Source organism: Pseudoliparis swirei, chromosome 21, assembly GCF_029220125.1.
Source record: "Pseudoliparis swirei isolate HS2019 ecotype Mariana Trench chromosome 21, NWPU_hadal_v1, whole genome shotgun sequence".
Lineage (NCBI taxonomy): Eukaryota > Metazoa > Chordata > Actinopteri > Perciformes > Liparidae > Pseudoliparis > Pseudoliparis swirei.
In genome coordinates this window covers 10351543-10378626 of record NC_079408.1, presented here as the reverse complement: position 1 = coordinate 10378626, position 27084 = coordinate 10351543, and the positions used below count along the sequence as shown (strand labels likewise).

At 41.4% G+C, this 27084-nt stretch overlaps 1 protein-coding gene across 10 annotated transcripts in view; it reads left to right on the top strand.

Annotated features, from left to right (window-relative positions):
- The window catches only part of LOC130211601 (multiple PDZ domain protein-like), a 43037-nt gene that overhangs the window by 951 nt on the left and 15002 nt on the right, over positions 1-27084 (top strand). For 2 of the 10 annotated variants that reach the window (XM_056442445.1, XM_056442442.1), the window contains exons 2-29: positions 1539-1624; positions 3663-3829; positions 6166-6327; positions 6639-6778; positions 7146-7359; positions 7746-7868; positions 8125-8322; positions 9093-9195; positions 9731-9819; positions 10420-10660; positions 12450-12512; positions 12608-12687; positions 12814-12960; positions 13234-13404; positions 14116-14301; positions 14739-14948; positions 15927-16085; positions 16372-16524; positions 18199-18531; positions 18974-19085; positions 19970-20168; positions 21078-21119; positions 22246-22353; positions 23268-23348; positions 23596-23773; positions 23950-24060; positions 25012-25083; positions 26153-26245. In XM_056442445.1, the coding sequence (XP_056298420.1) occupies positions 1609-1624; positions 3663-3829; positions 6166-6327; positions 6639-6778; positions 7146-7359; positions 7746-7868; positions 8125-8322; positions 9093-9195; positions 9731-9819; positions 10420-10660; positions 12450-12512; positions 12608-12687; positions 12814-12960; positions 13234-13404; positions 14116-14301; positions 14739-14948; positions 15927-16085; positions 16372-16524; positions 18199-18531; positions 18974-19085; positions 19970-20168; positions 21078-21119; positions 22246-22353; positions 23268-23348; positions 23596-23773; positions 23950-24060; positions 25012-25083; positions 26153-26245 (3951 nt within the window). In that variant the 5' untranslated portion in view covers positions 1539-1608. The remainder of the gene's footprint in view (positions 1-1538; positions 1625-3662; positions 3830-6165; positions 6328-6638; positions 6779-7145; positions 7360-7745; positions 7869-8124; positions 8323-9092; positions 9196-9730; positions 9820-10419; positions 10661-12449; positions 12513-12607; positions 12688-12813; positions 12961-13233; positions 13405-14115; positions 14302-14738; positions 14949-15926; positions 16086-16371; positions 16525-18198; positions 18532-18973; positions 19086-19969; positions 20169-21077; positions 21120-22245; positions 22354-23267; positions 23349-23595; positions 23774-23949; positions 24061-25011; positions 25084-26152; positions 26246-27084) is intronic. The other 8 variants (XM_056442450.1, XM_056442446.1, XM_056442452.1 and 5 more) reach the window with 6 other exon arrangements.

Here is a 27084-nt window from a genome sequence, read left to right as displayed (position 1 = left end):
TAAACCCTCTTACAAGGACATCCTGCTGAAGCCTTATTTGCCTATTTATGTATGAATGAATGAAAAGTGAGTTTATTTGTACACCAGCACAACAAATGCATCCTATTAATTTAAAGTTCTCAGATAAATAAAATACACAGAGGCCACATACCATGCTTAGAGAAAACAACTCATTAGTCGGTTGGCAAGCTCTAAACATTGGATGCAGCAAATTAAATGAACATAAACAAACCAGTGCTGTGGTGATCCGGCTGACACATGCACTGTGGCTATTCTGAGATATAGGGATTTTTATTGTCTTAACAATCTCCCATAATTGTGTAATATCTCCTTGAGTCATATCAGCATCACGCATGTAACAAACCGAATATCTAGTCACGTGTGACGTTCCTAAGATGGGAAGTTGAAGGCCATGACACCGCTGATGAAAGAATCAGTCAAATAAAAATCCACAACATACAATTACCGTAATATGTTAGCATTTGGTTTCAAAGTTGTGACGTGTCAATGATTCTTCTCTGATTCAAGCATGTGACAAATAAGTGCACCACAAGTAATTACATGGCAACAAGTTTATAGTTGACTGAACTGTCGAAAATTATAAATCAGATGTAAGAATGTTGGGTCATGAAAGAATGAGGACCATCAATATATCTCATGTATGGTATATATTTTGTCCCAAGTAGTAAAAACAACATAAAAGTTCATATTAACTTTGATTTGAAGTGAAAAACAAGTCCAATTCTAAACTGGCACTGACACTCTGTAAACATTAGTTTATGGTCTCAGGGGATGCGTTAGGCCGTGGCTACGTTGTGATTGGCAGGTTGCTACAGAGATGTTTTTCGGTCTGGGAGTTGGGAGTCTGTGTTTTCTCCTTTTTAAAGTCTGAAAGTAATTTAGAACCGGTTTGGTCGCCTAAAAATATCTTTATCTGTGTTCGGTAACTCCACCCACTTGTGTCACTTCTGGATTGCATCAACCAAGATAGCAACGGCCAAAATGCAAGATGGCGATGATCAAAATGCCCAAATCGGAGCTTTAAAACTGGAAATTGTTATTGGCATTTTCACTATTTTAGACTAGAAAATACTCCGCAAATTAATATAGAGTACAAATAATTGTTGCTGCCCTATTATAATACACGCAGGATCTAAAAAAAACTCATGGCCTGAATAAGATAATTTAACATCCAAATCTTTGTTTCAGTAAGAAATATTACTTTATTTATCTGATAGGAGTAAAATATATAATTATACTTTATACTGGCTGCAGGCATGTCGTGAATACTACAAAACTACTTCCAGTAAATAGCCGTCAGTTCTTCAGCACAATGGTTACTCTGTGACTTTTTAGGAGATAAATATGGCCCTGATGGAATGCTATACATGTTGTTGTCAGAGCGTTGAGTTTTGAATGCATTGATTGCTGTCGGCATGTTAGAAGAATTAAAAAAGAAAGAAAAAAAAGGATTTTATAGCACATTACCCACCCTAGCTTTTAGAAAATGACATAAAACATTGTGTTGTTCATTGCAGGTCTTGACAATGGGAAGCGTTTGGAATTGCTGTTAATGGAGATAAACTACATTCAACTGGAGTTCTGAAAATGATAGAAACAATGGGTAAGTAATCACTTTTTGTTATTGTTTCATGGCGACTAGATATAACCAATACCTACTGCTCAACTTATTTAAGATTCACCGCGGCCAAAATAAACAAGACAAACTATTGCCATCACACACCAACTGTGTTTCTTTGGTTATTTTTAATCTTAATTTCTTAAATAAGTGTTTTTTCGCAGATGGGTTGGGTTTCTCAATTGGGTGTCCGTCTTTGCTGGCTTGGCATCCGTATTTGGCTTCTGCTGTGAGTTTCTCTCAAGCAGAGTAAGAGGCACTGGATTCAGTTCAAGGCGTCGGGACTGCCAATGTTGCCATATCTGATAATGTTGCCATATACTTGATTGTTTGTTTGTCCCCATAGAGATGTATTTGTCCAACTGTCAAACACGGAGCTACATTGCTGCTGCCAGTTTATTTTGTATAAATCTGCAAACAGCGGTCACTCTTCAGACTGGCATGTTGACCGGAGACGTATGGGCGTCCTCACTACAGTCGTGTGCAGGTTGGGGGAATGGGGCACTACAAACCCGTCTGGGTAGTTTGACAATTGAGGCTTGAAGTCCCCCTAAATAAAAGTTGGAGCTTCTTTAGCTTCTGTACTGTGAGTGTTCCTTAATGAAAGGGATTACTTGAGCTGTGTACAGTTACAAGAAGGATTTAGATGTCTCGAGTTGATTGGCCAACGATAAAGGGGGCCGGCTTAGAATGTAGCACGGTACAGACAGAGAATGACTAGGGCTGTGGCTTCACATAAGGATGTGCAATAATTCAATGTGATAATTATTGAGCTGGAACTATTGTTGAAATCATTATGTATATTAAATTGTAAATTAAAAGAGAACATATTCAGTAGTTTTCATTTCTCAAGCAATACAAAATAGGCTTTACCTGAAAATATGCTATATCGTGACAGATACGGTTCGCAAGTTATGAAGTGCTCTATATGGGGAGCGGGGGTTTTGGCCATATCACCCAGCCTTGCTCCACACACTCCTCGTCTTTCCGGCAAACATTGCGGATTGATGGATGGAAGTCATGACATCAATGGTTGAAATGAGATGGTACTCTCTTAGGTAAACACACATCATATTGTATTTTACAGGAAGAAAAGATGATTGGATTTGAGATATAGTAAAAAAAAAAATGCATGTATTATTACGTAGGTGGACAATATGAGCTAGGATAGGACCTAAAAGGCTTTCTGTAATGTTGGTTTGAAATCATTTCTCTTGAAGTTGTACTCCAAACTTAAAAGAAACTGTATTTGGGAGTACATCATTCAATATGAAACATAGGAATCCAATCGTGATAGTGCCATCCTTAGACCTCCCTGTCTTTTGGAACCCACGCAAATGCCAACAGATGGACACACACATACATGCCACACTCTGGGGGACGGGGGACGGGGGAAGGACTCCTCATTATGCTGACTGTGGTGGGGGCAATAAAAATGATACAGTTACCTTCAAAGTACAAGTGGCAAACAGCAATAAAAATATCTCTGAGGCCCCAGTGCTATTGGCTTGTTTACAACCTTTGTTCAAACAACAAAGCTTCTAAACCCAAAAAGTGTTTTGGACCTCGTGCACTCCATATTAGGTCTTAGTCACAGTTGGTGAGCTTTGGAAATTGCTTTATTTTTGTCCAGATGACGTTGGGCTGGCCCATCCTCACTAACGAGCTGCTCTGGGGCTGCTCGATTGTGGGGCTTATGCAGGGTCCAGCAAGCAAACGGTGCAGGGCCTGGTTCTTTGATCCTTCCAATGCTCCTGTGAAACCCACCATTGACACTTAGGGCAAAAAAGAAACATGACTAAAATCTATATGTTAAAAGGTTGTATGGAATATGGTATATTATGAAAAGTGAATCAAATGTAAATGAATACTGCTGTGTTCTGACCTCGCAGTCTCACTATCTCTGCCCGTGTACTGATAAAAGCCTCTGTCCTCATCACCTCTCTCCACCTCTATCTTACCTCCCTGCATCCACTCCTTCAATCTGGCCGTTGCTGTCACTGAAATATGCGACGGCTTGCAGATACACAGCGTGCCTTGCAGGCGGTGGAGCGTCTCCAGGCCAAACTGAAGGAGCGGGGGGAGGTGCCCACTGAGGAGAAGCTCAGCCTGCTCAAATCTGTGCTCCAGAGCCCCCTGTTCCACCAGATCTTGGCCTTGCAGAAGTCTGTCCAGCATCTCAGAGACCAGGTAAACTGAAAATGATTTCACGGTACCCGCTCTTGGTCCAGGTATTCATAATAATGCAACGAGCACGACTACAGGAGTATTTGATCAATTCAAAGTTGACATTTTCTTGGAAACAATGCAGTATTCATTATTGGAAGCCAAACTGGGCCTTCCAGACTCCGTGCATGTTAAATTAGAATGACAATGCTGCATACAAATGAGCCGGGTCTCTAGGCATCCCAGGGAAGGTTACAAGGTTATGATCATTTAGAGTTCTGCATTATTAGTACATATGAGTATATATGGCCAACATGCCAGATGGCAGCATCAAACTGTGTTAGCACGTAAGCAATATAAACATAAGTGGTCATGTTTGATGACAAAGAAGAGCTTGTCGGTCTATTTTTATTATCATGACGTTGGACAAGCTGGGGCTGAGGAAGGGCTAATATAAAGGGCCAGCCATGGTTATTGTGTTGGTGTAGACAAGTGCTGGAATCTTGCACACAATTTAAAACCTTGAACACGTTGTATTACCTGTATTATATAAAGTACTTTCCTTATCTTCCACAATTGCCACTGCCTTTATTTGTCTGTCTCCCTGGGTGACCTCACTGATTCAGTTTTGTGGCTACACCCCCACCCCTTTAAATCTCCATCCCCAAATAGTGTTGTCGCTATGGCCAAATTGCTGTCAGGGTTCACACCAGCCATAAATAATCTGGGTGCACGAGCAGAGATACTTGGTCTAAGTCAGGAACTCTTTTTTCAAGCTGATTCTCTCCATGGAGAATAGAACATTTGAGTGGAGGGAAAGAGCTCTCAAGTCACAGTGGAAAGAGGCCAGGCTAAGCGTTTGAGAAATACAGACGGAAATATTTGAGCTATGCAGTGGGAGGCAGGGATGCTAGAGCTTTTTACCCCTTGTGGAATTTAGATTATAAAAGCCCTGCTGGCATTTTTGTGTGCTGGTGATTTAGCTTATTTCAAAAGAGGTACATTCCGCCTACTGTATGCATGTGTGTTTGTGTGTGTGTGCGTGTTTGCTGATGCATCTATTTGTTTTACTAAGCACAATTTATCAAGCAGGCCAGTCATCAGAAATTCCCCTTCAGATTTAAAAATGGAGCGATTCCATGTTGTAGAAAACGATAAAGAGACTTATTTCTTTATTATTTGTGTGCATCTGCAACAAGTCGGTGTTGTGTTTTTATTAAGCTTCCAAACCCAACTCCACTTGTATGGCCCCTTTCAGCAGAACCAATTTGGAAAGACTATGTGTTTTGTTGTAAAACAAGAGACACACACACACACACACACACACACACACCCTCTGTCCTTCTTCTGGCTCTGCTAGTTAGGCCTTGCACAGACCATGTCGCTATGGCGACAAGGCCCCGCTCTCCAATGAGAACGAGGCCACTGTATGAAGTGGGGCAGAAACAATTTCTTAAATGTGCAAGAACCAAACTGGAACTTTAATCCTCTTAGCCAGGCCCCAGCTAACAAAGCTCACGTATGAGGACAGCAACTTAGCAGCATGCTACGCTAAGTTAGCCCGACCCAAAGGGTTTTGTTTGCAGTTGCAGCACTAATGGGTCTTGTCCAATGCTGTTTTGTTTCTCAGGACTAATCTGGGACTGTATTTAAAAAGGAGGCATAATGTACAGTGCATGTTTCCAAAGGTCAAAGTTGTGCAATCAACTTCCCAAAATGCAATTGCGGAAGTTTCCAAGGACAGCTTTAGCTCGGCAAGGCCATATGCCATATGGAGTGTTTATGAAATTAGTGCTGTGCGTTATATCCGTCCTTTTAAATCCAGTTCAGATGGCCATAAACATTATGCCCTTTGGCTAATGAAATTGGAAAAACCCTGTTTTATGCAGTTGTCTCGTTCATGTAATTCATCTGTCACACAAGTAAAGTCATTGCAGTAATTCAAACAACGCATAGTAAGGCATCCAGATGGCCAGTGATGCTCCCCCCCACCACCACCATGATAGAAATATTCTATTTGGAGCCGACTCGTCATTGTTGGAACATCAGCTCGGAGCCATTATACTCTCTGAAGGATTAAGCAGCCGTAGATCCGGCGAATCATTGTGGGATAACAAACTATCTGTCATCCAACTGATTTCAGACACATGGACTTCCGGGTTCTAGTTTCTGAAATTAAACTTGCTAAATGTTTACGTCCACAGGAGGAATAAATCAGGATGAATTATTGCCAGTAGTTGCTGCTCTCTGCAGGTGCATTTAGTAGAAATTCAACTTATTTAGTTGAAAAAGCAAATTATAATAATAATCTTTGCTTTTCCACATGACACACTACATGTGTATCTGTTTATTTATTTCAGGAGAGTGTCCAGGTGTCGAATGGGAGTGACCTCAGCGATGACGCAGCAGAAGTCCAACCCAATGGCGGCCACGTTCCCTACTCGGACATATCGGATTCTTCACTCATCAATGAAAAGACATTGTGTGACGAATTTGAACACATTGTTAACTCCATGGCGCAGGTATAGACAACTGTAAAGCCAGAGCAATCATTGTGCAGTTCGCTTCAACACACTCACACAATTCAGCACCTCATCTGTAAACAGGTAGATTAACTTGATTAGGTCTTTCTTACTCAAACCAAATATCTGAAGACGCTTAAAGATGATAACTACAGGCTGCACACTGCATTCCTTTCTCTTGAGGCACCTCAGATAGACTTCTAAAGACAGTCTGCGACTTTGTTGCCGCAGTGAATCAGCACAGAGGCAGAGTGTATATATACGGTATATATATGTGTGTGTGTGTGTGTGTGTGTGTGTGTATGACCTAGGGGCGCTGCGTGACACACGTGGACCTACAAAAGCCAGAGTCAGGAGGTCTTGGCTTCAGCGTGGTAGGCCTGAAAAGCGAAAACCGAGGAGAGCTCGGCATCTTCATCCAGGAAATTCAACCAGGAAGTGTGGCTCACTGGTATGTAAGACTCAACATGCCATTCTTGAAAGGTTACAATTGGAGCATAGCAAAGTCAACATTCCAGAAACAAAATATTTGAGACGTCCATTTCAGACAGTCAGGGATTTCTTTTGTGAAATATTAGAAATTGTAAAAATGTTGTATAACAGTTAAAAAATTATTATTATTTTGCTTAAACTGCGGCTTTGAGATGTTTTTTTAAATTTTTAACTTTTCTTTACATGTATGTTACTCAATTGGGAACATAATCAAATTAAATAATTAGAGGCTGATTTTCTTGAGATATTAGAGTTGACACCATCCAACAGTGGACCGCACCCCTATCTCCTCACTGTCACTCCATGCCCCTCCCCCAACCCCCTAGTGATGGCAAGCTCAAAGAAGCTGACCAGATCCTAGCCATCAATGGCCAGCTCCTGGACCAGAGAGTGACCCACCAGCAGGCTATCGGCATCCTGCAGTGTGCATCAGAGAGGGTGCAGCTCACGGTGGCTAGAGGACCAATACCTCAGCTGTCCAGTCCTGCGGTGTCCCGCACGCCCTCGGCTGCCAGTACACTGTCAGCCAGCTCCAGTGCGGTAAAGATACACTCTCACGTCATGAATAAAAAACTTGCATTTGCACGCCAACTTATGGGCCAATATTGAAAACAAGAATTGTGCAAACGGATGTCGGCAAGGAACGTGCACAGGTTCAGGATGTGTCAAATATTCTTGTGGAGACATAGAAGAACTACACAACACATACTAGCTTTGCCAAAGAGTGTAACACGCAGAACAACTTCAGCTTTGCGAGCACTACTGATTTAATGTATTCCTATAAATACACTAAACAAAAAGAGTTTTAGTGAAAACACCATCTGCATTATTCATCCAACAGAGTTTATAGTTGAATACATACAAGAAAATGTGTTCAAACTAAAAGTGTTGGCCTATTATTCAACCTTTTCATTTACTACGCCTAGTGGCAGCATGTGGAAACGATTGAGCTGGTCAACGATGGCACCGGACTTGGCTTCGGTATTGTGGGAGGAAAGACCACTGGAGTTATTGTCAAAACCATCCTTCCCGGAGGCATAGCTGATCAGGTGATCCGTCAACGCATCCCGACTTTCTTTCGGGGATTTTCTTTCAGAGTGTCGAGCCTTGTTAATAGTTGTTTGTACAGTGTTTCCCATACAATTATTTTTGTATTCTTGTATCTTATGACTGTACGAGAGAGACAGCTTTTGTCAGTTAGGTATAATGAGAATTGCAAGTAAGCGCATAATTAACTGTCAGTCTAGTCTTTTGTTTGGAAGCGATAGTGTCATTAAGTCAGAAAACTTACTTTTTCTCCCGCAGGACGGCCGCCTGCATAGCGGGGACCACATCCTGAGAATCGGAGACACTGACCTGTACGGCATGGGCAGCGAACAGGTGGCCCAAGTCCTCAGGCAGTGTGGCAACAGGGTGAAGCTGGTGGTCACCAGGGGTCCTGGGGACGAAAATCCCTCTCTCTCTGCTGTCATGCCTGTGGTGCTCCCCACTGTCAATGAACAGGTAAGAACCACAAATATGGCAGAACTATGTATACAAATTCTTACAATATGGAAATGAAAATTTGAAATTTGGTTGAATTATTTGGAGTATCACTAAAGTAATGCAGTTTCTCTATAATTATTATTCTATTATTATATTAGTGTTTAGTTTTTTAGTATTTAGTTTTGTGTTTTATAATTATTTTTATTAATGTTCTGATGTGCACCGCTGCTGTGATTTTTTAAATGTCCCCACTGTGGACGAATAAAGGTATATATCATATCATAAGATGATGATGCAGATCCAAAGTTCAGGTCTGTTGTCTCCAGCCCTGAATGAATGGAATCAGCAGAGCAGATGTCGCTTCACTTTCCCAAGAACTGCATTACATTACATTACATATTATTTAGCTGACACTTTCATCCAAAGCAACTTACAATAAGTGCATTCAACCATACAGTACTCCGAACAACGAGAATCAAGAAAGTAACGTTTCTTTAAGAAAGTCAAACTACAAAAATACCATAAGTAAGTGCCATTCAAGTGCCACTCAAATACAGCGACTCTCAGTACTCAACCCTATTTAAACATGAATGAAATTTAGTGGCTCGCCATATGAATGAGCTGTGTTTTTATGGCTCCCGGGTTCAGAGCGCTGAGAGAATGTATTGTGTGGTGCAGTCGGATGCCTGCAGTGCAATGACTTGCTTTTCTGCTGTTATCCAACGTACTATCTTTACTTGTTGTTTTGTTATCAGTGGCTGTTGACCTCACGATTAACATTTCCACAGGGCTACGAGGAAGAGGAGGATGAAGCATTTGATGTGAGCCTTGTTAAGAACACCCAGGGACTGGGGATCACGATTGCTGGCTATGTTGGAGATAAAAATGCAGGTGAGAAATAGCAGCCTGTGTAGATGACCATTTCAATTAAAGTGTCATATTGATGTTTAGTTACTTCTGCGCTTCAATATATACTCATACAAGTTGAAATGATTCATATAGTTGTCATCTATAATCAATGGATCCAGCATATGGATTGCTGGTTGTGATGAACCCTGTATTAACATCCAAGTCTCCAGAGTATTTTAGCATCTTTTAATCGCTCATTGTTTTGAGCACATCTTAGACTTCCAGACAGAAACATGACTTGTATAGAAGTTGATATAATATTTACATTTTTATAAAATGTAGAAATAGGCTACAATACATTGGTACTACAGACAGCCCGTTATTATAAACTGCTATATTTATTGAATAAAAGTTTTTATGTTTCAAGGGTAGCTCAAGTGCACTGCATTGAAACATGCAGGATGTCATCCTGACTTTGGACATCAAATGAGCCATCTGTTTGCTTTTCTCCTTGGCTCTTAATGTTCATTCATGGCTATGTTCCTCCATGTCTCTATTTTTTCTATACTTCTTTCAGAGCCCTCTGGCATTTTTGTGAAGAGCATAACAAAAGACAGTGCCGTGGATCAAGATGGCCGTATTCATGTTGGAGATCAGATAATAGCTGTAAGTATCCCAATTATCCTCTTTGTAGCTATTACTATCTTCAGTTACATGACGTACAATATGCAGTGAATGTTTAATATAATCTATTATAGTAATCACATTTAGTTGATGGAGAGACATAATGAATAATTCAAAATTAACTGATATTTCATTAAGTGTTTTTTGTGCTGAATGCTGAGCAATTAGGTTTTTAGTTTCATTACTGCAGAACATTAACAATGAAGGTAAACTGTGTAATTTCTTGTGTCATTTGAAACATGGTTAATGTTGCCCTTTGTTTCCCAAAAGTTCTCACACAGTCTCGTTTGTTGTGGTGTATTGATGTTCCCGTGGGCCTGATGGAGTTCTGTTCTTAAGCGTAAATGTTAATGCGCTTTGACAACTTAAGAACTAAATAAAACACCTAATTGACCGTGACTTCTTTAAAACGAATGCCGTTTCTACCTGTCTTAAATGATCTAAGTAAATTAAGTTAATGACTGAAGTAGATGGGAATAGTCATGTGCAGCACTCGGTTTGTCGATTCACGCTCACATGTCAGCACAAGCTGTTTAGGCCCTGGTTTTAATCCATGGCCTCACGAATGATCGCCCTCTGCAGGTCGATTGCGTAAACATCCAGGGATACACCAATCAGGAGGCAGTGGAGGTGCTCAGACACACAGGCCAGACAGTCCACCTTAAGCTGATCCGGCGGGGCTTCAGGCCTGAGGAGATGCCCCCGAATGTGGTCCCTGTTGTCATCGTCCCGTCCCCTTCCACCAGCGTCCCCACCACCACCACCACGGTCGCCATGATGGAGCCGGAGCCGGAGAGGAACAAGGCCGAGGAGGCTGCTCAAGGTGGGAAGGATGCAGTGAGAGAAATTTAATGAGGACAGATGAAAAACCATTCCTTTTTACTCATCACCCTGTCAAAAAAAGTTGTCATTTGATATGTAAAGGTCGCTCAGACCGGGGTTTTTATGATGTCTCCAAATGGAAATTTCTGTCACTTTTATCAATATAGCTAAAATACAGAAAGAGAACATTCCCCTGCTCCATCTAAAAACACTGACTTAAATTATACTGAGAGGCAGTCCAAATTGATGTCAACATTGTGATGCATTATAGAAAGAGAAAAGTGCCCTTGGACAGAATACATAGCAGCTGTCAGCTTTATTCTCACAAATTATTTATTTGTTAATATCTTGATTAAATATTTCACATTTATTGTAGAATGAGAATGATTGCCCTCTACTGAATATGAAGCAGATGTCTGTATTCTTCTACAGAATAATACTTTGTTCTAATATTCCGATTACATATTTGACACCGTTCTTAATACTGACAAAAGAAAAGATAATTAAGTTTTGAGGGTTCGTATAATGAGTACGCCCACAGAAAGGAGAAATGATCACAAAGGCCGAGAGGACATGTAAACACAGTCAAACAAATCCCATTAAATGATATCCGTCTCATTTATTGTTATAGTGCGCCGATTGGACTGACCCAATGACCACATTCATGAAGAAAGAATCCAAAGCTTTCCTTCATGTTTTTTAGACCCTGAATATATATCCAATAATAAATCAGCCTGTGATGCCCAACATTATACATGATATCCGCACAGCTAAGACATTGGCTATTTCGTTACAACTGAGGTCTGCATGTGTGTGCAGTGGTTTTATTTTGTTGATACATTGTGTTCCCGTTTATCTCGCTTTTTTTTAACGTTTACATCAAACAAGACAGACGGGGAGTAAAAAGAAAGATTCCTGTCCCCAGTCCTGACAGGACCTCCAGGCCACTACAAAAGCAGGAAAAGCAAGTTGCATAAGTTGTCAAGTGATAGATGGAGATTGAAAGTGATTGGATTTGGCAACGGGATGTTCAAGCCCAAAAACCTGCAGAAAACCGAGCAGACAGAAGCGGACAGACAAGAGAGGGCCAGGGTTTTCTTGGCTGCTGAGAAACCAGCACTTTTGAGTATTACAGATAATAAAAAGGACCATTTCAGTGCATCCTTATATAATATGGTGTTATGTTCCTGTAGCTCCATTGTTATAAACACAGAAGAGTTTGGTGAGTACGAATATATTTTAGCTAATTCACGGGGCATGATGTCACAAGTTTGATGGACAAACTGCTAATGGGTCATTTAATGGTTGGGATTAACAGAAGAAATTAACGACTCACTTAAGTTGTTGTCGGTGTTGCGGTTTGTTGAGCTCCTTCTTGCATACCACGAGATAGCATTAGTTTTTATGTTTGCACTTAAAAGGTGGCGGTGAACAGTGTAGAGTAATTTCATGGGCGACCACTTTGGTGCCCTGTGGAACGCCAAAGACATAAACCGTGGCATTAAGTCGTAAAAATAAAAAAATGCACCAGGGTCATTAAATAGGTATTTGAAGTACTGTAATGTTTATTGTCTGCCATTATGGATAACATCAGCAGGAGCATGTATATCCTTTCCAGACCAAGAGGGGAATTAGATCGGTGGGTCCTTGTTTTAAAGCGATCGAGTATCACATTTTCCAAATAATTTAGTTTTCTTTACATGCGGCTGTGTGTCTCTACTGTCATGTGTCCGTGTCACTTCCCAGTGCTGCCCGACTCACTGTTCATTGTGCTCTTATCGTCACCACAGATGAAAAGAGTGAAGGATCTGATGTCAGCCCAGCAGATGATCCGCTTACAGAGAACGAACATGGTAGGGGTTCGGAGGCAGGCATTCCTCTTTGAGTACACCAGTAGAGACACTTTTATGCTGTTTGGTGTATCCATGCTTTTGTCTTGTTATCCAAGGGATGGAGTTAACACCCTTTGAAGAGGAAGATCTAATGAAGAAGTGGCACGAAATTCTGGGTCCAAACAATGAAGTTGTAGTAAGTTTCTCTTTCAAAGTGAAGCATCAAAATGTACTTCCCAGAACTTGGTTCCTGGGTCATGAGTCATAAACACACTTTTGTTACATATGCTAGCTGAAATGTGTTTTCTTGTATTCACAACAGGTGGCTCAGGTGGAGAAGTATAGCGAGAGCAGTGGACTGGGCATCAGTCTAGAAGCCAACAGTGGACATCATTACATCCGCTCTGTTCTGCCGGAGGGACCTGTTGGTCGCTGCGGCAAGCTGTTCAGTGGAGATGAACTGCTTGAGGTGTGCGGCGCCGAAATGAAAGGGAGCGTTTCATAATCAACCGCATAGACCTTTTCATTTTGTTTCTGCCATTAACACTTTGATATATGATATCTACACATACCAGAGCTAAAAGGTGGCCAGAGACGTCACTCCATATGAATGTTAATCTTGTAAACAGGCAACGGTTTGCCAACAATAAAAAATAAATACAAAATGAACGATTGTGCTTGGAACCATAGCGACTGCACTTGAAGTCTTGAATGAAGCTAATATTAGGCTCTCCTTTTGTAGGTCAATGGTTTATCCCTGATTGGTGAAACCCACAAAGAAGTAGTCAGAATCTTGAAGGAGCTTCCACTTTGCGTCAACATGACATGCTGTCGGCCCGCCCCCCCCCTGCAGTTTGACGTGGATGCCGTCCAACCAGAATCCGAGACTTTGTCAACAGCATCACCATTAAAGGTACTATAGCAAATATACTCCTATGTATTATTCTTTAAATGTTCATGTTTAGACTTTCATACCTCATCATTGCATAGACTTTGTCAATTATTGTTACGTTGAGAAAGAATCTTGGAGCAAGGGACTGAATGAGCTCAAGGCTATAAAAATGAAGGTTATTGCAGCACATGATGCATACAAGTAGGTATAGAAACTCCCTGCATCCCCTCGTAATGCAGTTATGTGACTCATAAAGAATGTTTCCCCGCCTCTGCAAATTAACAAGGGAGTATGATTAGGGAGCAATCCTTACTAAAGTCCCCCTCCGTTATAACCCATCAACTGTTATTGGCTTAGCCGATGTGTCAATCGCTCCATTGGCTTTCCACATTGTCAACGACGGTGGATAAAGACTTAACAAAACATAGGAGAGGCTGAGTTTATTAGTTTATTAAGAGCAATTCTAGTCAAACCTCAGCAGCAGCAGCAGCAACATTTGCTCGAGATATGAGACATCAAAAGCAGCTTCCCTTTGGGGACGGGGTTTTGATCTTTCCAGCTTTATCTGTGATAATGTACTAAGGCCCAGGCATCCCAAAGATATTTCCCTTTTATCTACTGCCAGTAACCTGAGCCAGAGACGCAACTAGAGGGTAGCAGGCTATGGGGCTTGGGAGTTAAAGTGACGAAAGGCATGCTGTTACATAGAGATTTTGGGATTTTGCTCTGCAGAAACAAATAGACCCGAGCAGCGCACTGGTTGCTGAAGACTCAGAGGAGAATGTAGCGGCAGCGACACACGGTAATGTGACAGAGGAGGCGATAGGATCTCCTTTGGCTATGTGGGAATTGGAGATCCAGAACATCGAGCTTGAAAAGGGAGAAGGGGGATTGGGATTCAGCATTCTGGACTACCAGGTGGGAAATCTTCCTGGGATTTAAACCAACGTATTGTCACTTTTCTAGCTGTTGTATTTGTTACTATTTAACACCAACACTTTGGTACTTTTATAGCTGTTGTATCTGTTTCCATCATAAACATATGGAGACGTACATTATGTCACAAGGAAAGCCATACGTAACATTTAAAGTCATAATCTGATGACATTTTTGATATTTAGGAGTACTGTATTTACCATTTACATTAAAATACTTCTTCTGATAGTCATACAGGTATCTCCACTGAAAAAAGAATACACTGTATTACGTCTACCATACTTATTTAAGCCTTTGTATTGCTTGTGGAGCATCGACTAAAATGTAATACTCTTCCCTGTAATTTCCATATACGATTTAAGACTGTTATAGTTTACCTTTTGGCATCTTCACAATTTTTCGGGCCCGGCTTGCCACAGGACCCATTGGACCCCGTCAAGACGGTGATCGTGATTCGCTCCCTGGTTCCCAGCGGCGTGGCCGAACAGGATGGCAGACTGTTGCCAGGAGACCGACTCATGTATGTTAACACCACTAACCTAGAGAACGCCAGCTTGGAGGACGCTGTCCAGGCCCTGAAGGGAGCCAACCTCGGCACAGTCCAGATAGGAGTTGCCAAACCCCTGCCTGTAAGCATTGACCATAGCATTTTGTATTTGTGTGCTTATCAGTTGGGTTTATTACAAGTTTTAGAACTTTTTTGGGGTCTATTTTTCAGCATGTCTGGGATTGTTTTTGACTGTGTGTATTTGAGGTTGTGTGTCAAGTTGTCTCCGTATCATATGACTTAGAATCCAGTCACGAGGGTTCATCTTACGAGGGCATGCATTTTTCATACAGGAAAAAGAGTGAAGGTTGGCTGCCTGGTGTAGCCTTCCACCCGCTGCTCTTTCAGAGGAGGCGACCAGCCTGAAATGCCCCGCGCCCTTTGTTTCATATATTATGTTATTGGATTTTCCAAGAGCACATAACCTCCTGTACAGTTGAACACACTGGGGCACCTGTCAAAATATTGGGTCGGTCCAACGGCATGTTCATCGCTCCAGGCACCTGACGCCATGTTTCTCTCTGCAAAGCTGCTCGCATTTCTTCCAGCTTGAGAGCTACATTTCTCTTGTATTGAATTTGCGGTTGGATTACACGGTGACACATCTGTGCTGCCAAGGTTAGCTGGATTACACAGCAGTAGGAAGCCTCTGTGGAATAATCCGACTCTCCGGCAGGATGTGGAATGTACCTCCGAGGGGGTATTTTGGGGTATTGCCATTCAAAATTGAGTCTGACAGTATGCACTCTTGTTTTTTCTTATATCTGCCGAGGCTGCATGCGATATGAAATCAATATAAATCAAACATATATTTTCTTTCAAGAATGACTTCAAAGAGAGTCATGCATGTGCCGTTTTTAGCTATTTCTCTGTCTGAACACTTGTGCACCAATATCAATCTTAGTCTCTATAACAAGTGTATACACTCTTAGTAACTTCTAACATCATTTTCATTTCATACTCATTTATTTGTACTTGATTTGGTCACAAAAAAATAAATAAATAAAAAATAAAATTACATGAAGCTGGAGACACTGAAAGAATTTCTCCACTTTCTTAGGGAATATGTGGATATTCCCACTCTCCACACCCATATGGTGAGCAGGAAATTACTTCATCACCCACCATCCATTCATTTGACTTCATAAATATTTGGGTTGAAGAAGGAGAGGAAGAAGGACTGACTGAGGGCATCGTTTACCGAGCAGAGCCTGCATTGGTTAGTTAGCTTCTGGGAAAACCTTTGGGAAACAGATTGTACTTAACATGTGATATTTGCTTCTGCCTAACTTAACCAAGAGAGACCTGTTTGTTTGTAGTCATGCATAGAGTTATCTTATATAAGCATTATACTGACAAATAGATTAAGGGAGTAACTAAGGGATATATATATATATATATACATGTTGTACTTTGTAGTTCTATAACTTGTCCACCAAATTGATCAATAATTTAAGCCGGTTCCGTGTCCCAGTTGGTTACACTACTTCCATTTGTTATCACAGATTGACACCTGCGATGCAGACCTGTCCGATGAGAAGGTGTTAGATCTCACTTACTCTGGGATAGAGGACGACACTTTCCAGGCATCCATGATTGCTCTTCGCGGAAGCAGCTGTAGTGCAGACCTGGATTACCTGCAGTCATCCACGCCCAAGGTAAGCAGATATTTGTTTTCGTCGGCACGGGAAATCCACAACTGAAACCAAAAGCACAGTTTAGAAATCATTCTCTTATTTCATTAAATGCTACTGCAACAGTCATTGCCCTTTGTCACAATAACAATACTGCGTGTAGTCATTATTCCTTTTTGTTTCGCTATCGAGAGTCAAAATGTCATGAGAAATGTTGTTTCTTTGTTAAGGCAGAAACAACATTGTTTGTTGTTCGTTGGGGATTGTAGCTTTGGCTGCTTTAGAGCAGCAGCAACTCCCCAAATGGATATTGAAGTATTAAGGAAAATAAACAAAGAAGAGCAAGGAGCACACAAACTGTTTTCCAAAAGGTCACAGCTGACCTCATTTGTAGGGCCTTCCTCTGAAATGTTGACGATAATAGGGCAGCCTGGAGGGACCGACATGGGCCAGGACGACGTGGGGCATTTCATGCTACTGGGGGACTTCACAAAACAGATTTCAAATGTGAGGTCAGACAGCTCAGTCTTCTTGTGGCGAGAAACCGTTTCTTCCCCTTAAAAAATAGAGAGAGAGAGGCAACGCGTCTGCTGATGCATCTTGGATCGACTTCAGTGACAGGAAATGGTGGACCAACTTTTTTTTCAGACTTGCTTGACAGAATCTAAGGTGGTTTCTTTCTGGTCCATACATATAAAGGTCAACTGGTAGTTCAAGATGAAACGAGTGAATCCACCAAATCCGTCTCCAAGCCACTGGATAGATTAAAGTTGTGCTACTCTGAGGAGACTCATCCATGCACTCATGCATTGGTTGTTCTGTTCGAGACCAAAGAAAAAAATCAATTTGAAGTATCTTTAAAGGCACTCTCGTGTAACCTCTCCCCGTAAGACTGTGCCCTTTTGAAATAATGCAACCAATTAAATTCATTTCCCAGAGCACTCCAGACCAATAATATTATTTCTTGCGATGAAATATTTACATTTTCAAAGTCATTTTCAAAAGGATCATGGATTTAATGGCATCTCAAGCTTTATCTGGATACGCCTCGAGTGTAAAAGTCAAAGTTTGATGTTTGAATAGTTTTTATGGTAATGCATTAATATCATGTGTCAAACATTCTTAGAGTGTTTGAGGAAAATGTATTATTCAGTCCTAGGGTACTGGTGAAATGTATTCTATCTGTATCACCTCCCCTGTCGGAAAACCTCTGCATGCTATACATTTAATAATTGCTGTACAGGAATAGTTGAATACCTTTTAGTTGCCACAGACCAGTTCACCCCTAAGTTATAGCTCTACCTTATTAAAATGAAACATCCTATTTGTTGTTCTACTGTACCTATTCTCCTGTCTGCTTCATTGAGCCCCACTTGTACTGCGTATTACGTTTTATTCTAAAGATTTATACTTTTCTTATTTGGCTCCCAAAGGGAGGTGCTTACGGAGATTCATCACTACTCAATCTGGTTCTAATAAAGTCTTAAATACTGTGACAATAAAACCACATTTTGTGCACGGCAAGCTCAAGATCACGAGTGATTTCCACTCCTCTCGATTGGCCACTGATGGCTTTTCAATGGCTCATTACGAGGAGTGCGGGATGGCGATGGAGCAAGATGAATTCTCCCTGTTGGGCAATTGTCTAACTATCGCAGCGGAACGTTCATTCAGCTGCTCGGCTTTGTTTTCCCCCAGATGACGGCTCGCCTGGACTTGTTGGATGAGCATCCTTGCTTTGCGGCGCCGTCCGGCCTCGCAGACGACACACAAGCGTTCTCCCCGGAGAGGCCGGCCTCTCCTCTCACTCCACTGTGTTTAAGAGGTCATAACCTGACTTTTAAGGCCATATTAAGCAGTCCTGATCATTTCCTGGAGCAGCACTCGACACAAGAAGAGCCGGCGGAGAGCTCAAACTCCTCCACTCTGGCTGGAATAGGGATGAGGTTGGCCTTCCCAGATGAACCCGTGGAGAACTTTCACGATGAGAAGGAGCCACCCATGTCTTATGAACATATTGGAGATATAAAGGTAAAAGGATATAAAGGTTGAAGGTAAAATAATTGTCTCATAACAAGCAATAGGTGTGGAGGATTTAAGGTATAATACAACACCAACGTAGGAAGGAAAAAGATGAGCAATAATTGCTCTGTTTGGCGGTATAATTGATTGGCAAGCTGTGAACATCACTGATACGCCTAGATGCATTTTAAACGCAACGTAATAATCATCCTTGATCTTCTTTTCAATAGAATTTCTTCAGGTAACATCTAACCCCTCCCCAGTCCGACGTGAGACTCATTTCAAACATTATATATATACGCAACGTTCTAAGCTTCTTTGTTTGCAGTTCATTCCAACAGCCAATCAGCTGCACCTGCCTTTTTCTCTAGAGACCCATGCTTTGTTTGGAATCCGGCCCAACATTTTAATTTACTTTCATGAATAACTGTGTTGAATTATCACCCTCAAGGGCAAGGAGGGTGGTGTGAAAGAATCAGCAGAAGCCGGTGACAAGGAAGTCCTGACCTCGGGGAGCAATTTTGAAAGGACCATCACAGTTGTCAAGGGCAACTCCAGCCTAGGTTTGTGTTCATTTCTTCACATTCTTTGATTTGTTCTTTTATTTATTTCCCCCTCATCCTTCACAGAAGTGTAAATGAGGTCGCTGGACTTGAAAGGCGTATTGGCCTTTACTTTTGCGTAATTTTTTATAAATGCCAGATTTGAAGCAGAATTATAGAAACGATTTGTTTCTCAGTCTGAAAGGGTAATTTCATTGCTATACAGGGTATTTCCATTTCAAAACCTACCCTTGGGGCTGCCACCAGCTCAGAGAATACCAAGTTTTAGCTTCTGCACAAAGGTGTTATAAAGGCCCTGTTTATCGTTTACGCCGGTGCCTCATTGAAAGCCGTGCATCCTTTTGCTTTTTAGTGCTCTGTGAAGGTGTTTATATCCTGCTGAAATCAAAAAGTCTTCATAATACATTTTGGTTTTGTTTTACTAAACTGTTTACCATGTGGACTTCAAAATCAAATTTCACTTCTAAATAGGACGTATGATGTTATTCCTTATGATATTTGCAAAATAGTAATTTTACACTGCAAGGGGGGTGTGACAGTTTTAGATAGTCTCCAAAAATATTATGCCACATTCCACTGAGAATATATTGAAACTCATTTGTGAAGTAATATGACCGTTTCTAGGATAATTAGCTGAGATAAGAGGAAGCGTTCTTGTTTCAGAACTGATAACCTGATTGTGGATCAGATTCATTTGAGGAAGGGTACCTTTTCATTCGTAATAATCAGTCTTACATGTTGATTGGTGGCCTTGAGGTTTTGATCTTAACTTGAGGGGCTCACTCATCAGTGATTGTTCTTCAATGTCAAACCATTTACCATTACATGTATTCCAAATCCAAATGTTTTCGTGTGTAACAGTTACTTAAAATATACCTCCAAAGGAATGACCGTGAGCGCCATGAAAGATGGTTTGGGAATGCTGATCCGCAGTATCATCCACGGTGGATCCATCAGCCGTGATGGACGTCTGGGTGTCGGTGATCTCATCCTGACCATCAACGGAGAGCCCACGGCCAACATGACCAATGCTCAGGCTCGCGCCATGCTCAGACGCCACTCTCTCATTGGACCAGACCTGGGGTAAGCACCGCCCACACACGTCTACACATACTGTATTATTGAACCAATGTTAATACTTTGCTCGGTAAAACATTACTGTAATTTCTTTTCTTTTTTTAATGTAAAACATATCAAGTCTAAATTCTGAAATGGATTGTTTGATGTTGTGTTATAGCTGTGTTTGAATTTTGACAAAATGAATAGTAGTGCAGCACAACACGGATCAAACTGTGATTTAAAGACCATAAGCTCATTACTTTGATTGTCACTGATCCCTCGACTCCGCTTGTCTGATTGCATCATTGTCTTCTGATTCACAGTACACTGCGTAATGCAAACCTCTTCACAATGCAGTTGTTTAACACCTCGGTACAATGATACTATATTATTGTCCATTACATACCAGTTTGTCTCTTTTAGTGTCCGATAGAGCTGCCCTGTATTTTCCCCTCACAGGTGGACCTCAAGGTCCAATCTCAATACATCCGGCTTGATTTTTAGGGGACATGAAACACAGATTTCTTCAGTGCTTGTGCAAATACATTGGTGTCTACCAACAGACACATAAGAAAAACATGCATACATGTTGATGTAATGAAGTTATGATATTTGAGGTGAGTATGTTAATAACTGGCTGATGTTAAAGTTGCAACTTAAACAAACCCTGAAAGCTTTTCCAAACTCAAATTAATGCTTGAAATGCAGCCCGTAGCGGTGTTCAGTGATTCCCACACACACAAAAAGGAGTAGCAAAAGTAAATTATGTTCCATAACTGGACTTCCTCATTCCCGCAAAAGATAAGATGTTGCATTAAAGGAGTCACTGTTCCACAAGAAAATTGGATGTGGTGTTTCAAAAGTTCTGCTTGCTGAACTAAACTTGGCAGTTTGTTAGCTCCGGGACATAAAAGCCAACTCTTCACATTCTAGATCTGCTTGTGCACCTGAGGACGATCTGTGCCCATTTTATGTGTGAGTATGACTAACTTCCACACTCGTGGTGTTTTTGTCAAGAAGCTGCCGTCTTTAGTTTCCTTCCTCTCATTATCTCCATCCGCCGCCGGGCTTCATTGCAGTCTGTTAAAGAGTTGTATCCAGAGAGTGATAACAACAACAACAACAACAACAACAACAACAAAAAGAACGTGTGATTGATGAAGACAGGATTCCAAATATCATTCTGATTGGTTGATTCACATACTGACGATGTTGACCACTGCACAGTGTATTATCGTTTATTTCAAATCATTTCAAATCACACATACATAACACGTAGTCAAAAAACTATCTGGATACATCTTGATCGACGGCAACACGTACTGACTAAACTCGCCGCCTCACTTTGTGTTTCTTTTTTTATTCCTGTGACTAACCTTTTCATTACATGAATATTTTTTCTCTTACCTTTTTTATTACTCAGCTTTTAACCCACAGTTTTTCTATTAACCCTTGGTATTTAAGCTCCGCCACGTCTCTCCCTGCATCCATTATTTCACGAGGGTTGCTTTTCCTCTCTGCCTGCATGCCGTCATGTCACAAAAAACAACCAAATCAACCCTTCTGTTCAGATCTGTCAGCTTCACTTAAAGATGCGTTTGTTGTGCCCTTGAGAATCAACTTTTTGGAAATGGGATTTTAAATGGGTGTCAGATTTCTTAACACAAATTAGAAATCTGCCCAAAACATTCATGATGGGCCTCTCCTTCCGATCTGACACGTTTAATACCAAGAAGGTGATAGAAGACTTGATTTGTTCCGACATTTTATGAAGGTGAACATCTGTTTGGAACCGCCAGAACATGTGTTATCAGGAGAATGCTTCTGAGAACAAGACCGCTCAGTGTTTCTGCACTCTTTTGTTCAGTGAAAAAGAGGGTAGGTAGTTTTTGTGCTTTCCTACCTGTTTTGCAATTGAATGCCAGTTCTTCTCTTTTGTGAGCTCAAACGATGTGAGTTTTTTTGAATAGGGGCATAATCTCCACTAAGAAAGGTGATGGAAAGTCTAAAAATGAGAATGCCAAGGGGTTCGCTTTAAGAAATGTTTGACTTATTTGTGTGTGTGTGTGTCTGTGTTTTGCATGTGTGTGTGTGTGTTCAGTATTACATATGTTCCAGCAGAATATCTGGAGGAGTACAAGGCCAGCCTCGAGCAGGCGAAAGAGGATGTCGTCTGTGAAACGGCTCCAGTCCCAGCAGCAGATCCAAAGTATGTCCTAATGTTCAATGTCAATAAAGTGTGTCAAGTGAATAGAAACAGGTCAACTTAAAATGTGCCCTGCTGTCAACAAAGCACTGATGTTTACATTGAGTGACCAACGCTTATTTGGCCCCACAGAGTGTGTCCGTGCATGTGAACGTTTTACACACAAATCCAGGATTCATCTAATATTTTCTGGCCTGAATTTGTTTGTCCTAATACATTTAGAACTGCATTTGACAATGCGTACGCACAAATCACGAAGGCTCGGCTAACTTGTAAAAACCCACCTGGAGTGCATAGCATATTAAACCTCACTCATTGAAAAAGGCTTTCATAGACACCATTCAAATTCATTGATTTAATAATTTAATGGCCAAATGCATTAACTAAGAAAGTGATGCCCTTTCATCCTCATCAATTATTGACGTAATTAAAATATTCAACTATTAAAACAGTGTGTACCTTACAATGGAGTACATTAGCGTTCTTCCTCCGGGGCGATGCTTCTCTCAGGATCACAGAATGGGGCACGATGCTGATTACTAATAGCGCACACAGCTTGTCAATTTAGAATGATTCTGGATCATTACGCGCACATGTGTCATGAATCATTCATTTTGCGTGTCTACATATTTAGCGAGGCCCTTTGTTTGTATCTGTGAGGTCTTACAAACATGTGGCATTTCATTTTTTTCCGGCACTTTTCCTTCTTCTTTGTGTGTTACTACCTCTACCACCAGCTGATCAGTGGTTAAGTATGAAATAAAAGTGACCCACTTTGCAACATAGCTCTATTAGTGGTCAACACCTCCACCGAGTATCTTTAAGCCACGTTATGTAACAAAGTCTATCGATTGTTTGTGTCTCCAGAGCTTTCTTTAGAACTTTATCAAACTCTCCTCTCATTGTTCTCTATCTAGAGATATTCCAAGCCTCCTGGAACGGGAAGATGGCGAGGGAGAGGAGAGTGCCGCTTATAGCAACTGGAACCAACCTAGGAAGTGAGGACTCGCTGTATACACGCATCTGATCTCATTTTGGCAAGCCATGTTTTTGGCAGACATGGTTTGCAGAACTTTACATCAAAACGATGATTGATCAAGTTTGATACATTGACACAAAAAGAAACTGAACTAAAAAGAAGAATTCCGAGATGAAATAACTCATATTTTTCTGTTCAGCATTAAAAAATGGTTACGGTAGAGCTTTGAAGAGAAACAAAAAATCTCGCCTGCGTGCTTTCCTCAGAGTGGAGCTCTTCCGAGCGCCAGGCAAATCCTTGGGTATCAGTATCGTCGGGGGCCGAGGGATGGGCAGCCGGCTGAACAATGGAGAGGTGATGAGGGGCATTTTCATCAAGCACATCCTGGACGACAGTCCAGCTGGACAGTACGGGACCCTGAAGACTGGAGACAGAATTGTAGAGGTAAAAGGGAAATTTCAAGTTTTTTTTGATGAATTACTTCCCCATGGTGTTTGATTATTGTGCTGTAATTTGAGAGATTTAAAAAAAACCTGAGGAGGGTTTGAAATCTTTATAAAAAAACAGTTTTCTGGAGATTGCAGCTACCTGAGAGTCTCTTCCCTGATATGCTCTGTCAGGTGGATGGAGCCGATCTCAGAGATGCTAGTCACGAGGAGGCAGTGGAGGCCATACGCAGGGCGGGCAACCCTGTGTCCTTCTTGGTCCAGAGTATTATCCACAGGCCCAGGGTAAGTCTGTATAATAGTGCCAAACCAATTGCTCGTAAATGATCTGAAGGTCACATTTTCCTCTTCCATTTTCACGACATGTAAAGGCTAATCTGCGAAGCCCATTTAGGGCACTTTCAAACCCCACAATGTGAAATACACGACCCCTATAGTGGGCGTTTTGCATGTTGGATGACATTTTTACGTCTTTCAACAAACCCAGTGTGACATATTAAATGTATTAGCAAGTTTTAACCTTTAATTGCAACACTCATTGAAACCATTTCAATAAAGCATCGTTAGTTGTTTGAAAGTGCCCTCAGGCCTCTAAAGTAAGTAGTTCCCCTCTGGGGCTGCAACTGGTTTGTCTCCAGTGTCAGATCTCTCATCGCAAATCACTCGCATTGTCATTCATGTGATATTCCTGCTTCCTTTCCTTCACATTCTGGTTCCTCCTTAAGTCTCGGAGCAACTCATAATGTAATGTGGCACGTATGAGAGGGGTAGGAATTCACGTTATAGGAGAATCATACGAGACAGTGGTCTTAAAGTAGATATATAATCAATATCCCCTGAAATTCACTTGTCAACGGGTTGGTAGCAATAGTATTTAGTGTATTTAGCAGCTACTAACTACGCAGTCAGATATTTCCCCCCGGAGCGCAAAGAAGAGTGAGTATTGGACTTGCATTGGCCCGGTGGAAATCGATGCTTTGCACAGGGCGATGCTAACGTTGGCTGTCCCCCCTAATCCCATTCTTTATGCTTAGTTAAGCTCACCGTCTGCTGGCTGTAGCTTCATATTTAGGATACAGACATGACAATGGAATCTAATCTGATTTGCAGCAACAACAAAATAATGACTATATTCCCTCATGTCAAGTGTTCCTTCTTCATTTTTTATACTACCGTGACTACATTATGAGTTTCCTCAAACCTGCATCTATATGTTCCTCCGCACTGCTTTCTCAGCCCAAGTCAATATCGCCTGCCGTAGAGAAACACTCCGCCTCTCTCACATGCATGCCACATCGCACACGTCAGGTAATCTGTCTCTCTCGCTCTTCTCGCCTCTCATTTCTGCTGCATCAGCTATCCATCACCCGTTAATCTGTGTTGCATGATCTCTCCTGCCTCTGCTTTCATTCCTTCTCTCAAACTGTTAGCTCAGTCTTTCTTCTTAACTGCGTCTTTGACGTTGATATACGTATATTGTGTGCGTCGGTGGACGTGAAGACAGAGTGGAATTGGAGGTTCCTTCTGGGAGTGAAAGAGCTCGAACGATGATAATGACGTGGCCCACTAATTTATTTTTAATCAAAAGGCTGAGCAAATGATCAAATCTATTTTGTCATGGTGATATACTTTTTTTCTTGTTCAGAGAACCTCAGTGTGTGTAACATTGAAGGTCTATAGACTATATTCAATCTCACCATGCGGGTTATTGAATATCCATTGTTAAAAAAAAAATTCAAAGTAACTCCACAAGTAAATGAAAGATCAAAAAAGAAAAATGAATCGTACATGTGTTGCTAGGCGGCTCTCAAAATGTGCTCCAACACAATAAATAAAGGAAGAAGACATCTTTTCAATTCACTATCAAGTTGCAGCTCCACTGGAATTCATAACGACGTTCCTGAACAGCTTGAAAGAATATAATTTTGATTGGATGATACCTCTCAAGTGCTGTGGGCATGTCAGTAATGCCGTTTTTAAATGCAGCCACTGGGGTCCACCGAGAGAAGATAATAGCACATCCATGCTGTCTCCCTTTAAGTTTCGAATCCTTCTCTTGTAAGCAGTGAATAATCTTAATGTAGCTCGGAGGAATGTCTGAAACATTTTATGGAAGTCGTTCAGAGAATGCGGCTTTGCTCTGAATGTTTTGGATGGAGAGGAATGTCTGTCCTGAAGGAAGCCGCTTGCTTTCATGATTACTCATTTAAATAAAACCTGAGGTGCCTCTGTCCTCCAAACACACCCCTCATTTTGTTCCTCCCCGAATGGCATCCGATTCAATTTTTGTCACAAAGTCTCAGCCGTCGTATGAAGTCTTCGTCATGTTGTCATGTTGTCATGTTGTCAGCCTGTCGGTCCTGTGTGTTGCTCTCAGAGGCCGCCCCTGCCCTTTCTGCAGCTAAATAGCCACCGCGGGTCCAGCCTGTGCTGCATTAATCAAACCGACTTAGCGCCTCCCCTCCCTCAGGTTAGAGCGCTGCCCCGTGTCTGCCTGCTTGTGTCTGGTACTGTACGTCTGTCACGTGTCCTGTGCGGCTTTGACTTGGTGCAATTGTGTCAATAATGAGCTGCGTGAGTCTCGGGTTGAACATGACGGATACTTCCGTTTTACTCTGCATCGCTCAGGGCAAGATAGCCACGAATTGGAACGCATTTTATTTTAATTGTTCCAAACATCAACATTTTATTTTCCTTTATGGTAAACCATATGGAAGCCCTGAGAGGCAAGAGAGAAACACACTTGTAGTCCTTAAAGTTGTCTCCACTGTGTTTCTGACAAAGGCCAAGCTATTCTGTGTTACTTTCTTTTCTTCTGTGAAACATGTGAACGTTTTTTTCATTTCTGGAACACATATAAACTTGCATGCTTTTAGTGCTCGTTACATGGGATAGTGGTAAAATAAGGACAGTGGGAACAATGTCCTCCTCTTCTGAAGTCATAAACACAGGGTAGACAACTATTTAGAAGGGACTTAGAAAATGGATCCCCAGAATTAGTTTTTCCTCACTTGCATTTCTGTATAAAGTTGCTGTCACACATGACGATGACTATCCTTAATGTAATGTGTACGTGTGCATGCCTGTTATAGGAGTATGTTGCTTTATGTACACCCTCTCCTTCTGGGCTTTGCTGCATCCTTCTTTTGCCCCAAATCATAGTCAAAGCTTTTACTAATAAGCACATTATATTTATTATTTGTTTCCTGTCCCCAGCTTTTAAAAGGTAGAATTTGTTGTCAGTTATCCCTCATCGCATCTCCCAAGTGTCTCACTGCCCGTGTAAAGACGACAACTTGACCAGCCGGT